The 17,669-nt window shown below is 35.2% G+C and overlaps 1 protein-coding gene across 1 annotated transcript; it reads right to left on the reverse strand.

Moving 5' to 3' along the window:
* Positions 1–14,133: 14,133 nt before the first annotated feature.
* Positions 14,134–17,669, reverse strand: LOC131603759 (probable serine/threonine-protein kinase PBL17). The gene is made up of 6 exons (XM_058876184.1): positions 17,347–17,669; positions 16,981–17,270; positions 16,351–16,486; positions 15,992–16,128; positions 15,167–15,290; positions 14,134–14,906 (listed from the first exon to the last, which is right to left on the reverse strand). Exons 1-6 carry the CDS (start codon positions 17,459–17,461, stop codon positions 14,509–14,511), a joined length of 1,200 nt encoding a protein of 399 aa, XP_058732167.1. The 5' UTR covers positions 17,462–17,669; the 3' UTR covers positions 14,134–14,508.

A 17,669-nucleotide genomic window follows, 5' to 3' on the forward strand; every position in this document is an offset into this window, starting at 1 on the left:
GCTGGTGTCGAAGCGTACATGCTGTAGTCGAAGATGGGTCTAGCATGCAGATGTCGAAGATGTTAGGGTTGTTAGCATGTTAAATTAGGTTTTAGTGTTTAAACCCTAATTTGTTAAGTTAGCTTGTGTATTAAGTTGGCTTGTGTAATGGGCCTTGCTGAAAAAGCCCATTAGTTAGTATGTTAGGTTTTATTATAAATAGCATACTAGTCTCTCATCATTGCTAAGCTGCAAATCCTAATTTAGGGTGAGAGAGGTTATTTGTTATTCTTGTAAACTTGTAATCTTGTTTTAAGAGAAAGTAAAAGAATAGCAGTTATAACCAATTCTTGTGTTCTTCTTCTCCCCTATAATTCCCTATTATACTTTGTTATTGGTATCGTTTTTCACAACAAATTGGTGCGGTGAGCGTGGAGAAGATGCCTTCAACAAAGTATGAGATTGAAAAGTTCACTGGAGTGAATGATTTCGGTCTGTGGCGCTTGAAGATGAAAGCCCTACTGGTTCAGCAGGGTTGTTTGGAAGCGTTGAAGGGAGAGGCAGTCATGAATGCTGCATTAACGGCAGCGGAGAAGACAACTATGATCGAGAAAGCACACAGCGCAATTCTGTTGAGCCTTGGTGATAAGGTTCTCCGGCAGGTATCAAAGGAGACGACGGCATCAGGGTTATGGGTGAAACTTGAAAGTTTGTATATGACCAAATCGCTGGTAAATCGACTCTACCTGAAGCAAGCTTTGTATTCATTCAAGATGATTGAAGACAAAGTATTGGCTGAGCAGTTGGATATGTTCAACAAGCTGATTCTTGATCTTGAAAATATTGATGTGAAGATCGATGATGAAGATCAAGCGCTGTTACTATTGTGTTCTTTGCCTCGATCACATGCTCACTTCAAAGAAACTCTCTTGTATGGAAGGGAGTCCCTGACGTTTGAAGAAGTTCAATCAGCCTTGTACTCTAAGGACTTGAATGAACGAAAGGAGCATAAACCTTCGACTGTTGGCGAAGGTTTGGCCGTTAAAGGAAAACTCTTACGAAAGGATGGTAAGTTTGACAAGAAGAAAGGCAAAAGCCAGTCGAAGTCTTACGATGGCGAAGCATCTGGCATTCGATGCTACCATTGTAAGAAGGAGGGTCACACAAGAAAGGTGTGCCCTGAACGCCTGAAATATCATGGAGGTAAGGATAATGGCAACACTGCCATTGTTCAAGATGATTTCGAATCATCTGATGTTCTTGTGGTTTCAAGCAGTGACTCTAAGAAGGAGTGGATTATGGATTCAGGTTGCACTTGGCACATGACTCCAAACAAAGACTTGTTCGAGGAATTATGTGATCAAGATGGTGGATCAGTATTGCTGGGAAACAACAAGGCTTGCAAGATTGCAGGTGTTAGATCTGTGAGATTCAAGCTCCATGATGAGTCAATAAGGTTGTTGACTGAAGTCAGGTATGTTCCTGATTTGAAGAGAAATCTGCTTTCTCTTGGTGAATTCGACAAGAAAGGATATGTTTTCCAAGGAGAGAAAAGTATCCTAAGAGTCATGAAGGGTTCGAAGGAAGTCTTGAGAGGCGTGAAGAAACAAGGCTTGTATACCCTTGAGGCTGAAGTTGTAAGTGGTTCGACAAATGTTGTATCCACGAAACCTTTGTCGAAGACAGAAATCTGGCACATGAGATTGGGCCATGTCAGTGAAAGGGGTCTGGTCGAATTAGGGAAACAAAATCTGCTTGGTGGAGACAAAGTCGAAAAGCTGAAGTTTTGTGAACCCTGTGTACTTGGAAAATCTTGCAGAGTGAAGTTCAACAAAGGCAAACAAAGAACACATGGATCCCTTGATTACATCCATGCTGATCTTTGGGGGCCTGCAAGGTGTCCATCACATTCAGGAGCAAGGTATTTTCTATCCATAGTAGATGATTATTCCAGAAAATTATGGGTATTCATCCAGAGGACTAAGGATGAAACTTTTGAGAATTTCAAAAGTTGGAAGACTCTGGTTGAAAATCAGACTGGCAGAAAGGTCAAGAGGTTGAGAACCGACAATGGCCTTGAATTTTGCAATGAGGCATTCGACAGTTTTTGTGCTGCCTCTGGTATTGCAAGACATAGAACTACTGCAGGTACTCCACAGCAAAATGGTTTGGCTGAAAGGTTTAATCGAACTATTTTGGAGAGAGTCAGATGCATGTTGACTAGTGCGGGGTTAACAAAGGTGTTCTGGGCTGAGGCTGTTTCGACAGCAACATATCTGATAAACAGATGTCCTTCGACAGCGTTAGATATGAAGACACCTGAAGAAGTTTGGTCGGGACATCCACCAGATCTCGACAAACTGAGAGTATTTGGCTGCGTAGCCTATGCTCACATTAGGCAAGACAAGGTCGAACCTAGAGCTCTGAAATGCATGTTCATGGGATACCCTGAAGGAGTCAAAGCTTATAGGCTATGGTGCCTAGAGCCAGGTCACAGGAGGTGTATCACCAGTCGAGATGTAGTTTTCAATGAAGTTGAAATGGCTTTTAAGAAAACTGATGATGTTGGTCGAAGTACAGAAACATCTGACGAAGAGCTGGAACAGGTAGAGATTCCTGTTGAGGTGGAGCATGTTGATGCTGAATTGCATATCCCAGATGAAGTCGAAGAAGAAGCAGAAGATGCTGAAGTTGAGGAAACTGACGATGACTACCTATTGTCGAGAGATAGGTCGAGAAGAGTCATCAAGCCACCTCAGAGACTTGGATATGCAGATCTTATAGCTTATGCCTTAATCTCTGCAAGTGAGGTTCTAGACGAAGAACCTAGAGACTATAAGGAAGTTATGAGGAGTCGAAATAAGACTGAATGGCTGAAGGCCATGGATGATGAGATGAAATCTCTTCATGATAATCATACTTGGGAACTGATCAAGAAACCTGTTGGGGCAAGGTTTGTCAGCTGTAAATGGATTTTCAAAGTTAAGGAAGGAATTGAAGGAGTGACGTCGAAAAGATACAAGGCAAGGTTAGTTGCAAGGGGTTTCACTCAGAAAGAAGGTGTCGACTTCAATGATGTGTTTTCTCCTGTTGTGAAGCATAGGTCCATTCGAATGTTGCTTACCATGGTGGCACAGTTCGATCTTGAACTGGAACAGATGGATGTGAAGACTGCGTTCTTGTATGGTGATCTAGATGAAACGATCCTGATGAGGCAACCTGAAGGGTATGTCGAAAAGGGGAAGGAAGATTATGTGTGCAAGTTAAAGAGATCTTTGTATGGTCTGAAACAATCTCCTCGACAGTGGAATAGGAGATTCGACAAGTTCATGGCACGCATAAGTTTCATTAGAAGTCAGTTCGACCACTGCGTTTACTTCAGATTTCGACCTGGTAATTCATTTGTTATTTTGGTTCTTTATGTGGATGATATTCGCATAGCAAGCAACAGTGTCGAAGATGTGATGAGGGTGAAGGCTGAACTCAATAAGGAGTTCGATATGAAGGATCTGGGAGCTGCTTCCAGGATTCTTGGAATTGACATTCGAAGAGATAGAAAGAAGTCGAAGTTACGCCTATCTCAAGAGGCATATCTACGGAAGATTCTTGAAAAGTTTGGTATGTCGAATTCGAAGCCAGTTGTGACTCCAACAAACCCTCAATTCAAGCTGAGTATTGATCAGTGTCCCAGTACTGATGTCGAAAGAGCCTATATGAATAGCATCCCATATGCTAATATAGTCGGTTCTTTGATGTATGCTATGGTTTGTACTAGACCCGACATAGCATACGCAGTAAGTCTTGTAAGCAGGTACATGGCGAATCCTGGAAAGGCTCACTGGCAAGCATTGAAGTGGATTTTAAGGTACATAAATGGGTCTCTGAATAGAGTCCTAATTTATGGTGGAGCCTTGGGTGAAGATAGTAAAGCAGTAATAGAAGGATATGTCGACTCTGATTATGCAGGTTGTATGGATTCCAGAAAATCTATTTCTGGATATGTTTTCACTATGTTTGGCACTGCAATTAGTTGGAAAGCAACACTTTAGAAGGTTGTTGCTCTATCAACCACTGAAGCGGAGTATATTGCCCTAACTGAAGCTGTGAAAGAAGCATTGTGGCTTGAAGGTTTTGCGAATGAGCTGAAACTTCAAGGTCGAGGTATCACTGTTAAATGTGATAGTCAAAGTGCAATACACCTGTCGAAGAATTCAGCCTATCATGAGCGAACTAAGCACATTGATGTGAGGCTGCATTTCGTCAGAGGAGTAATCGAGCGTGGAGAAGTCCAAGTGCTGAAGGTTTCGACTGAAGACAATGCTGCTGATATGATCACCAAGACATTGCCGAGTTGCAAGTTTTTCCACTGTATGCAGTTGATAAAACTGCATGAAGAAAGCTAGTCTGTTCCTTGACGTTGTAGAGTTAGGTCCAAGGTGGAGATTTGTGAGATATTGGATCGAACTCTAGTATTGTCGAAGGGTAGCTTCTTGGTTCGACAGTTCGACAGAGTTAAGCATGAAGTCGAAGGATTGTTCACATGCTGGTGTCGAAGCGTACATGCTGTAGTCGAAGATGGGTCTAGCATGCAGATGTCGAAGATGCTAGGGTTGTTAGCATGTTAAATTAGGTTTTAGTGTTTAAACCCTAATTTGTTAAGTTAGCTTGTGTATTAAGTTGGCTTGTGTAATGGGCCTTGCTGAAAAAGCCCATTAGTTAGTATGTTAGGTTTTATTATAAATAGCATACTAGTCTCTCATCATTGCTAAGCTGCAAATCCTAATTTAGGGTGAGAGAGGTTATTTGTTATTCTTGTAAACTTGTAATCTTGTTTTAAGAGAAAGTAAAAGAATAGCAGTTATAACCAATTCTTGTGTTCTTCTTCTCCCCTATAATTCCCTATTATACTTTGTTATTGGTATCGTTTTTCACAACAGAATTGTATATCCTGCAAAAGTCGATGCTAAAAGTCTAAAAACGGACACTAATATGGATCTAGCGTCGGTGTCAGGCCTTGGATAAAACCTACGAAGCTACGACGTAGCGTCGGTTGTTAGACGACCGAGGCTAATTGGCTTCAGCTTAACGAAGGCTAAGTTGATGCTAACATAGACCGACTCTACCTTTTTCAAAAGGAAAAATCAACAAATATGTGTAGCGTTGCACGAGTAGACTCTAAAGTCAACAAATATAGTTAGCATCGGCCTAGCCGACTCTATAGTCAACCTCGAAAAGTCAATACATATCTTTAGCGTCAGCTAAGCCGACTCTACCATTAACAAATAAAAGTCAATAAATAAATTTAACCTCAGTTCCAACTCTACGGTCAACCTAAAAAAGTCAATAAATTATGGTAGCCTCGATTTAGCCTACTCTAAAATACGGTTAGTATCGGTCCAACTAATGCTAAAGTCAACAACTTTGAGTGCATATAAGTGATAAATAACGATCGCTATCTCAATCATGTATTTCTACCGAAACATGACTTCTTCCCTAGTAGTTGGTTGAAATTAGTCTTAAATTATATCTAATTTTAACCATACATGTATAATTAAAAGATTCATCTAAATCCCTCAAAGCATTTGGCTTATCACAATCATTTATGTAAAAGATAAACAACATATGATACCAAGATGCACAATAACTAATAAAATAGGTAATCATTTATGTAAAACATAAACCTCTAGCTTAATTTTTAAGGCCAAAATCATAATGCACGAACCTAACCATCCAGCACTTGCTACATCCATCAACCGGGTAAGGATCGTTTAAACAAATCATAATTTCTATATTTATTTATTTTCTTGTGATGCACTTTGAATATTGGAGCGGTGTAGTGATTTTCCTAAGAGAAACACCCAAATTAAAACATAATTAAACATTTACAGGCAATTAGAACATAGTTTGCAAAGGATTTGGATCTTCTTAAGCAATCGTATAGTAAAGTGAGCAAATGAAGAGTTGTCATTTCAACAAACTCAAAATTTTCTATGACATGCCTGAAGGGTTATATTATTTATTTTAGGGTTAATACTATTTTATCCCCTGCCATATAGGTCATTTCTGGTTTACCCCCTGTAAATTTTTTTTTTTGAAAAACAACCTTGTCATTTCAAAATACTAACTTTTTAGCCCCTAAAGTCAAAATCCGCAGGAAAATCCAAAATAAAATCCGCAGGAAACCTGCAGATTTTCCTGAGGATTTTGACTTTATGGGCTAAAAAGTTAGTATTTTGAAATGACAAAGTTGTTTTTCAAAAAAAAAAAATTACAGGGGTAAACCAGAAATGACCTATATAGCAAGGGGTAAAATAGTAATAACCCTTTATTTTAAGCTCCAAAGTGAGTATCCACTTTAGAGTACCTGTATTATGTATGTAAAAAATGACAGCACCTGGGACACAGACCTTCAAACATTTACAACTTTGAAATGAGAACTTACTTTGGTAAACTATAAGTTTTAGAATAAGGGTCATGTTAACATGTGCCCTTAGGGCACATATTAAGGATACTATAATTAGAAAAAGTTAAATGTAATTAAATGCAATAAAGTCATATTTAAAATTTCGATACATTGAATGCACGCGTTCCAAAAAAATATTTCTATAAATATCTATAAATATCTAATTAACTTGTGCCCTTGGGGCACATGTTAGCTTTTCCCTTAGAATAAAATGCATAATCTGTTTTTTCATCTAATGACTTATTGTTCAATTCGTCATCATTATGATAAGGATGTGATCCGCTAGTTGTAGCGTCAAATTTCTTCTTCATAATTCCTTCCAAAAATTCATCTCCCTTTCCATCCTCGGTAGTAACTCGATAATGTCCAGCTCTAATTCTAGCTGATCTTTCGCTTCTAATGAAATCCCAAACATATAGTGGTGAGGAGTTTGAGATTGTTGGGTAAATTTTTTTTTTATCCACACTTAGGATTAAAAGCTAAATTTGTTGCACTATAGACCGCGGTTACGACCCCAAACAGCCTCTATCCATAGTTGATTTACACGCCGTCCATCTAACACTTGAACTTCATCTTCATTCCCTTCTTTGGTACCTTTATATTAATGTTTTGCAACTTGGATTGAACATCAAATCATTGAGACTATTAGATCATTGATCTACTAGTTGAACCACTAGATCACGGTCAAATCACATGACTAAACCGGATTAAATCATATAACTCGGTAGAATAAATTAGTCTTTATAACAAAATTATATAGTTATTAAACCAATCGAACCGAATGAATCGGTATTTAAAAAATATGACACCTACAAAATTTCAAAAGATCATAATTTTATTCTTTAAATTCCAATTCAAAAAATAGTCATCACACACAACAAAATAGTAGAAAGTATAAATCTAAATAAATTTTTAACAAAGTCTAATTGCAACATAAATTAAATAACAAAATAAACGGTCTAATAAATTTAATTTTAAGAAGGAAAAGTTGTTTCAAATAAATATTTAAGAAAGTCTACTTATATTTTTATTTTATTTTATTTTTTTAAATGATCAAAACGGCGTTGTTTTGTCTAAGAAAAAAGCAAGCATTTAACTTGTCAATTTTCTAAAACCTCCGATTTTCTAATTTTTATCGATTTTGTCCGGTTCACGCCGATTCATAAGTTTACCAATCCAGCAATCAAACTAAACAAATGACCCTCCAATTCCTAGTTCGATCGCAGACTCAGTCTAATTTTTAAAACAGTGTCCATATAGTTTTCAAAATATTTAACATATGTTCAAAAATAACAACGACAATCAAGTGTATCCCACTAAATAGAGACGTAAATGTTATCATACCTTCATTTGAAATTATCTAATTCACTATCAAATAATCTTTTAGAATTTTATAGAAATTTATGGAGTTGATCTATCAATATATTCAATGAGAATTATTGACTTGACAGTTAAATCATTAACATTTATTATATTCTTTTCCGTTTCAAAAAGATTGTCGTTTAAAGTTGTTCACCCATATAACCAAGTGCTTGGGCTTGAGTGGCAAACGAGTCTCTGCAAAGGACGATATTCGGGAAATTCCGAGTTCGATTCTTGGCAGAAACAATGCTTGGCCAGTGCACGTGCCTCCGTAGCACGAGCCGGATTAGTCGATCTACTATGTAGGTCGGAACAGGTGCGAAAGCAAAAAAAAATAAAAAAAAATTGTTCACCCATATTAAAGAATGCAATAATATTGCCATAAGAAATTGCACTTTTACTAAATTAACATTACTAATATGTACTTGAAAGTAGTGTACTTAGTAATAATTAAATGACACAATTGAAAAATAGTAATAGAGGATTCCAATGGCGTTTCTGTCATTTCTGCAAAATCGCCGCGCATCTGATTTTCCCCATGTTATTTTCAGAGATGTATCTCTGAATTTGTGTTTGACACAAATTTGGTTGAATGTGTGATGTGGAAATCTAGTTTTGTCGCATGTGCAATAGATGAAAACAGTCCTGATGTAATAACTCATTTCTCCCCTTATTATTTCATTTGATGCATAGCAAAGGTCAATAAAAAAGAAAGTCAATCATATTGCATTCACCATTTCATTTTGTCTAAAAAAAAAATGTAGTATTATTTATTCATTTAAATTTGTATTTCTATAAGAAAATGAAAAAATATATACATGTTCATTTTGCGCATTATTATTCGCTTTTACGATTAATAGTATTTTTGTTTGTTTTTTCAGTGTTTTTAGATTTATAGTTTTAATTTTTAATTCAATTTAAGTTGAATTTTAAATTAAAATGAATAAATCATTTTTTCTTTTTTTATTTTCTTTTGTTGTTTGTATTTTATTGTTTTAAGGTGGGCGCAAAGTAAAGAAGATTACAAGGTCCATTTGAAATATTTGCAAGGGCCCATTTATTGTTTGAGTCCAAGATTTCCAATTTTTGTTGAGCCATGTTGCCATTCAATTCAGGAGAAATTTACTTGCCACCCTTAAAATAAAACATATCACCCACAGCTATGTTTTTATCATTATACCCGTGCTAAAATTGACTATTTTTTAAAAAAACTACGTTTCTGTCGAAAATTTGAAGGGGTGTACCGGATATTTCGAAAAATACCAAATTTCTAAAAAATTTCGTGAGTTTTTACCGGAAATTCTTTAGCATGAATGTGGACCCATATTTGATTTGAAGTCATTCAAGTAGGTCTATTAAACTAAAATCCATCCACCAAAAAATTCATCCAATCCATCCACCACATAAAAAAATTAGTTAATGGATGGATTAAATCCATCCATTTATTTACATGGATAAATTAAATTCATCCAACACATTTTGATAATCCAATAATCTTTATTTTATACTTTAATTTTTTTAAAATGAAAAAATCGAGTTATTTTGGAAAAACGAAAAAATCGTATTTTTGCGGGAAAAAAAACGAAAAATTCGAGGTTTTTCGAAAAAACTGAAACTAAAGTTTTTTCTGAAAAAACGAAAAAATCAAGTTTTTTCTGAAAAACGAAAAATCAAGTTTTTTTTCAGAAAAACGAAAACTCGAGTTATTTTGGAAAAACGAAAAAAATCGAGTTATTTTTGGGAAAAACGACAAAATTGAATTTTTCCTGAAAAACAAAAAAAGTCGAGTTTTTTTGGAAAAACAAAAAAAACCGAGTTTTTGTGAAAAACGAAAAAGTTGAGTTTTTTCCAGAAAAACAAATAAACGAGTTTTTTCAGAGAAACGAAAAGTCGGGTTTTTTTTCAAAAAAATAAAAAATTAAGTTTTTTTCGAAAGAACGAAAAAAATATTTTAGAATATTTAAATTTTTTTATGAAATTTTAAAAATATTTAAGAATTTCTATAAAGAATCACACGGATCACACTATTCTTCCAAACTTTTCAAAACTTGGGCCAAGCCCTGCTGGACCCAGCGCATCACCTTCCATACCTCATGGCTGATTCAAATTGGTTCAAGGCCTGCTATTGGGCCAGCATCCCATATCTCCTTGCACCCCATTTTTACTTTCTTTTTAGCCCATTATATTTTGTTCTTTACTATTTCTTTATTATTTGTTTAGTTTATAAAATTAAATAAATACAAAAAAAAATATTGAATTAATTATTTTAAATGGTTCAATTTAATTAAAATAATCATTCATTTTGATTAATTTTATTAAATAATTTCATTTCATTTAATTAATCATTCTAATATATTTTATTTGATTCGGTTTTGTATTGTGTGATTAATCTTTTCCTTCTATGTAATGTTCTACATTTTATTTCATTATTCTCATTCGGTAAAAATGTATTTCACTTAGGGGTGGCAAAACGGGTCGCCCGCCCTGCCCGCCGCCCGTCCCGCCTTAAGCCCGCCAAAAAATGAGCGGGGCAGGCATGCCCGCCAAGTGAAATGGACATAAAAATCATGTCTGCCCCGGCATTTTTTTTATATATATTTTTTTATTTTTTAATAGATTAATAGGTTTTTGTTACCTTTTAATTAAAATTTTCACTTATTTTTTAAAACAATTTTTTATAAAAGCAACTTTTTAACAATTTTTACTTTAAAAGTATTACATATATTTACAAATAAATATATAAAATAAACTATTTAAAATTGTAATTACTATAATTAACTAAAAGGCAGGCATTGGTGGGCGGCGGATTTTGGCGGGGCGGACTTTGGCGAGCAGCGGGCCTAAAATCCCAACCCAACCCGCCATTTTTTGGCAGGTGCGCGGACCAGGCCGGCGGGCCACGGCCCGTTTTGCCACCCCTAATTTCACTCCCCATTGTGATGTAATAATATTTACCACTTTTCTTTAGGGTCTGTTTGGTTCAAATGAGGGGGAGAGGAAGGGAGGGATTTATTTTTAATTAGATAAGTGTTTAGTTCAAACGAGAGGAGGGGAAGAGAGGGATTTTAATTAAAAATATGTTTGGTTCAGGAGGGGAGGAGAGCAGTTTTATTAATAGTTTACATTTTTATATTTATGATCTTATATAAGTGATATGATATTCAAATGTTGAAAACTCATACATATTTTTTTAGTAATAAAATTGATGATATTGAGTGATTAAAAGAGTTTTAATTTTCTGTCAAAAAAAAGTTTTAATTTATCACATAACGTTAAAAATTAAGTGCACTTAATTTGAATTATAACGCTCATATACAAATTAAAATATATGTTGATAACAACTTTTAAATTGTGATGAATCATTTAACACATCAAATACATAGAATAATTTATTATTGAATATCAATGATTTATATTTTTTTAATAAAATGAATAAAAAAATTAAAATGAATGATTTAAAATTTGATATAAAAGAAAATATGATAGAATACATAACAAAATTAGAAGAAAAAATAAAATAAATAAACATAAAAGAGATATAAGAAAATAAAAAGTGCAATGATTATGATTTATATTAAGGACAAAAATTCGAAAGTAATTTAAATGTGGAGAATAATTATAATAAGTTGATTGAAGAATTCAAGAAAAATCACACAGAAAAGAAGCAATAACACGAATAAATAAATAATTTTGAAATACTAAAATTAAACTGAGGATATTTTAGAAAATATAGTAATTTTTAAATATAAAAATTCATATTCCCTCCCCTCCAAATTCCCCCGATTCGGAGGGACACAAAAAATGTATTTTTAAGTGATTTTGCTCCCCCTCCCCTCTTTTCCCCTCCTAAAATTTTAACCAAACATATTTAATTAAAAATTTCTCCTCCCCTCCCCTCCATCTACCTCGAACCAAACACACCCTTACTATTCTCTTTGTTATATCATCAAGCATTTCATACATTAAGGCTTTTTCAAATAACTAATATTCGATTGCGAGCCATTTTCTACCATAAGTCGGTCGCTTTCAAGCATCGCAATCAACCTCACTTGCACACCATAGCTTGATCCCAGACTTTCTTATAGTGAGACTTATTCTATTAATTGTTCCAATTAATCGTCTAGAAGACTAGCCAACTTTGCTAGTACACTTGCACCTTTAACTATCTTACCATTTTTATGTTTAATCTTTTTGTATGCTTGTTAGTATGGACTTGTTTGTATTGACTTATATTACTTTTATTCCCATTTTGCAAGTTGTATTCCCCATTTTTGAAGCCTTGTAATAATTTTACCGCTTTCTCTATCTTTAGCTTTCTTATTTGCTTGTTTACTTGTTTGCGTAAATAAATTGTTTACCCCCACACTCTTAGTTCATATATCAAGCCTTAGCTCACTCTTTGTAAGTCGATTGTCTTGTGCATCATCGTTGACCATGCCACTGCATTCTTGGTCCATAAACCAAGTCATACCTCATGTTTTGTAAGTCGATTGTCTTGTGCATCGCCATCAACCTTGCTTTTAAACTTCAAACTCTTTTCACAATAAACCTTGACTTTGTCAAGTGATCAGAAACTTTTTTTCTCAAATCAATGCTAAAACACTTAAGCATATTCAAACACTTTCAAAAACTCTAAAAACAACTTTAAACTCATTCAAATCTTTTTGCCACTTGGCTTTTCAATTTAAAATCTTTTCATAGACAAGACACTTGATCAATTTCAAATGCAAACATACTTCCACCTGTGAAGATCGAATGTTTTCTACTCGAATGTGATGATGGCCATAATTTGTTTTACGAATGATTCAATTATCCAATCTTGTAGTGATGCAAACATTATTTGAACATGATTGAGTATCTCTCGCTAAAATCTATCAACAATCCTCTGTGATTACTATCACCACGAACTACGAGACTCTGACTTCTTCATTGCACATGGAGGATACCTAGGCACAAGACTCTCGAAGTCTTGTCGAGCACAAAAAAATAATAAAAAAACATTTCTTTTCACATATCTTCAATCTTTTGCAGACAAACCACTTTAGCCTTTAAAAACACAGACTTTTAAAAGGTTCTTCTGGAGTATCACAAATGTGAGGGATGCTAATACATTCGTCATGCATAACTAACACTTTTATCTAGATCTTTTCTTTGTGAGTTTTATTGATACTTTCCCCTTTCCTCTTTTGAAAAAAATAAAGTTTGGTGGAGACTCTTGCTTTGTGAATTAAGGTAATCAATAGTTTAATTTCAATTTTCGCACCACTACACCCGACATAATTAGGCTCGGTCATGTATCGCAAACCGCGTCGGTACAACGTGAATGGGCCGCAGCCAGGACCACAACGTCATTATTCAGTGATTAGTTGCTTGATGGTTCGCACCGCCGAGGTTCCCAATCATCTGGTTGTACTTCACGTAACCGCCTGTCTTAGGCCTTTACTTCATGAGGCCACGAGTACCCAGATGATGCATCAGCACCTGAACCCCCTTAAGTCTAAGAGGGACCCACTATTGATGCCTCTTTAGAGAGTTATCCAAGAGGCTCATTTGACACCTCCTTACTTTACCTATATGCAAACCATGTTGTTAGGCATGTTTGAAAAGGAGATGTATGTTTATTTTCTTTTGTAATACATATGTTTTAAACTAATTAAATCGATACCGATGGTGATATTTTTTTACATAAGCATCATTGTTTGAAATCGGTTAACCACGACCAAAAGATATTGGAGTTAGAACAGCTCATTGTTTGAAAGCCGTCATATTTCCACCTTTCTATAGGCAAGATGAACATCACCCTTGATGACGACTCATGCCTCCTGCATCTTCCCATCTGGAAAAAATTACCGAGTCACAAAAGGATATCATAAATTTAAAAGTTTTTATGATTTTGAATGCTTTTGAATATGCATCTCCAAACGCATTAAGGGCAATTCGAATTTCCAGAGAGATATGGGGCACACCCTTAAGGATGGAAACAACATTCCTCTTAAAATATAAGACTTGTAGATCCATCCAATAGACAGATCCATTTTGAAACCTCTAGTTATGATAGAATAAGCATGTACACTCTAAAGTGACTTCATGTGTTTTAGAATAAGAAATAAAAAAGTGAAGAAAAAAAGATTAAAAAAAAACTACTACTACATCTACTTATAAGTTCACAGGTTTGTCTTTCCTCAACGCTCTTGAAGATTCTGTTACCGAGTTTGAGGAATCGACAGACAAGATGACATGATATGAAGCATAAAATTAATCAAATAGTCCATATTCTTCTACTGCGGTGACTTGCGTTGTAGTTATAACGGAAGGATTATGGCTTTGCATCCCAAGATATAATCAAATAACCTCTCAAATTAAGAAAGAAATGTTTGAAATTAACTACATGAAACATTCCAATAAACATCATCCTAATGATTCAAAATTGGAAACAAGAATAATTGAAGTGAAATGCTTAAGCTACATAATTGCCTTTGTGCCAAATTCTATCAGGAAACATCATTGGGATCCATCTATAAACATTTTCGACAAACTTTTAATTACCCGACACAGACAAAACTTCAACTTCTAGAAGTCGACTTATCTACGAACGCCAGAATCAGGTGAAGAACATAATTTATAGTCTACGAAAAGGGACGCGTTCTTCTTTTTCATGGGCTAGCCTCACCTATATACCTTGTTATTTGCAGTTTGGTTAAGCCCTAAGTTGGAGTATCTTTGCTGCTCTTTGGAACCTCATAAAGAGTTATACTGCTACCACCACTTTGAAGGATTTGATCTTCCTCATTTCCCCCACTTGACTGAAAGCTTTCAAGGATTTCAACCACCTGGCTCATTAGAGGTCTGCCTTTCGGGTTTTGGCTAAGACATTGATATGCTAATTGGGCTGCCTTTGTTGCTGTTTTACTTGAATATTGCCCTTCTATTTTCGGGTCTAAAATTTTCAGAAGTTTTTTGTTATGATTCAATAGCGGTCGTGCCCACTCAACCAAGTTGTGCTCTCGGCTAGGCCTGCTCTTATCTAGTGCTCTCCTGCCAATAAGCAATTCAAGTAGCACCACCCCAAAACCATACACATCACTTCGAGCAGTCAAATGCCCTGTTCGTATTGACAAATTGGTTACAAAACAGAAATTATCTCAACTGACCTATGATAATGGATATTGGATACATATGTTAAAGTAGTGGATTGATCATCACTTGCCAACAAGAGAAGATTATCAGTTTCCCATACCTTAACAAGTTAATAATATAAATATATATATTGGACTTCAGAAAAAAAGCTACTGGAATTTTTAAAGTGGCAAAAAGTGTAGATAAATGGCAATAATTCAGCAAAAATAGATTCTAGTAACTTACCAGTCATGACATACTCCGGAGCAGCATATCCATATGTGCCCATCACTCGTGTTGAAACATGTGTTTGGTCCCCCATCGGTCCATCCTTCGCAAGGCCAAAGTCTGAAAGCTTTGCATTGAAATCCTGCAGGTTTATGCCTCAATACCTCAACATTAGATAGCTGAAACCTACATAAACTTCACTTCTAAAAAAAAGATGATTTGTGATGCTATTGAGTAGGATAGTCATATTTTCCTCTTCTGATTGATGATAGATTAATGAATTATTGGGGAAGGGAGTAGATAAATATGAATGCTGAGAATAAGAATCCTTAAGAAAAATCAACAGCAACTACGTGACAATAGAAACAAAGCTCACAAACCTCTGCGATTTGTTGGGTTATCTCTCTGAAGAAACCATTACCAAGACCATAAAGATGCCAAAATAAAACTTCTCCGAAGTCTTTTTAAGTTCAGGGGTATAGCAAGTCAGGTTGAACAATTAGGAATTATACTTATGGATATGATGATAATTGTTCCTATTTTTCCCTTTCAAATTTGCAAGATCCAAAAAAAAAATCTTATAATGATTAAAAGAAGCAACTTTATATAACGCTAAATACCTCATTATCCGAGACCATAAGGATGCTCAAATAAAACTTCATCTGAGCCTTTTTAAGTTCAAGTGTCTAGTAATTCAGGTTGAACAATTCGGAATGATACTTATGCAAAACCCAAATAAACCTAATAATGTTTAAAAGAAGCAACTTTCTATTACACTAAAGATCTCACCTCTAGTAAACAAAAAGTTGGAAATAAAACTTAGCAGATTAGAAGACAACACACCGCGTCTAGTAAGATATTTGAAGTCTTAAAGTCACGATATATGATGGGCCTTTCTGCACCATGAAGAAAAGCAAGCCCTCTTGCAGCATGCAAAGCAATCTTCATTCTTTTTGACCAAGTCAATGTTGAGCCGGCTCCTACAATTAAGAAACAATGGGATGATTAGGACTGCAAGAGGCAGTTTCCTTATCAAGTTTTTCCTCAGTATACCATTAAATTGATTTATTCAATCAATGCACTAAAACAATAGAACGGCAAGAATCATGAGAAATGGGACACTAAAGACATAAATTGATGATAAGACGAGGCTTTGGGCCCATATGTTAATTCCATTCAAAAGTAAATTATGCAAAGCTTACTACGAAAAAGATGTTTCTCCAAGCTCCCACTAGCCATGTATTCATAGACCAACAAGCGGTGTTCATCCTCACAGCAGAATCCAAAGAGCTTCACAAGATTCGGGTGACTGAATTGACCCAAATAATTAACCTCAGCCTGCAATGCAAGCAAAACCAGACCATTTCAGTTTGATCACATCCAATGCTCACTCCCATAAAACCTTTCTCACCACTCTAACCATCAATGTCATTGTTCAACCATAAAATTAAGTGTACTTCGTTTCACGTTGGACTGTATCAGAATTGGTTGATTTTGCCTCTTGTAAAATTGATTTTGACACAAAACCTAACTAGATGTAAAATATCTTTCGCTTTGAGTTCAACAAATCTACCGTAAATTTCACATTAAACTTTTTGTTAAAGTAAAAATATTCAATCAAAAATCATTTCACTCTAAACCAAGCCAACTTAGTACTACTATAAAACACACATTAAAAACTTGTACCAAAAAAAACACACATTATTAACAACCATTCATGTGTTTTTTTTTTGGTAAAACCATTAATGTGATACATTAAATTCAACTATGAAGAATGCTGATATGCATTAAATAGACAACATCAACAACTAACATCAAAGTGAGTGACTTACAAGCCATTCCCTATCGCCTTGAAACCCTTCGCGATTAAGTTCCTTAATAGCGACTTCAGTGGATTTATAACCCGCTCTTACACTATCATCAATAACACCTTTATACACAACACCAAATCCACCTTCTCCAAGTATAAAATCAGGCCGAAACTGCTTCGTCGCAAGCCTCAATTCGTTATAGGTAAAAATAAGCACGTTGCTGTATCCAGCACCTTCTCGAAGTTCTTTGATATTCATCGAACCAGTACCTAATGGAGTCGTTCGTGCAGCGGATACATTTCCAACCGAATCTGAATCACAGTATGATCGGTTAAGCGAAAAACGGATAATAATAGATTTTAGAGAAATAAAATGAAATGAAATTACCAGTGGAAATGGAATTAGGTTTAGGTTTAGAATCGGAATGGGAAACGTGTTTTTCTTCAATGCTGAAGCAAATCCCCATGAATCTGGATCTAACAGAAACCGCGTTTACACACATTCGATATTCATTGTTGGAATGAGAGAGTGGATTTTGAACAGTTAGGTTTTTTTAGAGAGAGAGAGAGTGAAGAATGATTCAAAGATCAAGAGTGGCATTGCTTTGGGCGTAGAAAGCGCCAAACTAAACGTTCTCAAATCAATCTTGTCTTTCAACCTTTGCTTCCGTTTCGGTTATTACAAACAAAAACTATTTCCACTTTTGCCGT

This window comes from Vicia villosa, linkage group LG5 (assembly GCF_029867415.1).
Source record: "Vicia villosa cultivar HV-30 ecotype Madison, WI linkage group LG5, Vvil1.0, whole genome shotgun sequence".
Taxonomy (NCBI): domain Eukaryota; kingdom Viridiplantae; phylum Streptophyta; class Magnoliopsida; order Fabales; family Fabaceae; genus Vicia; species Vicia villosa.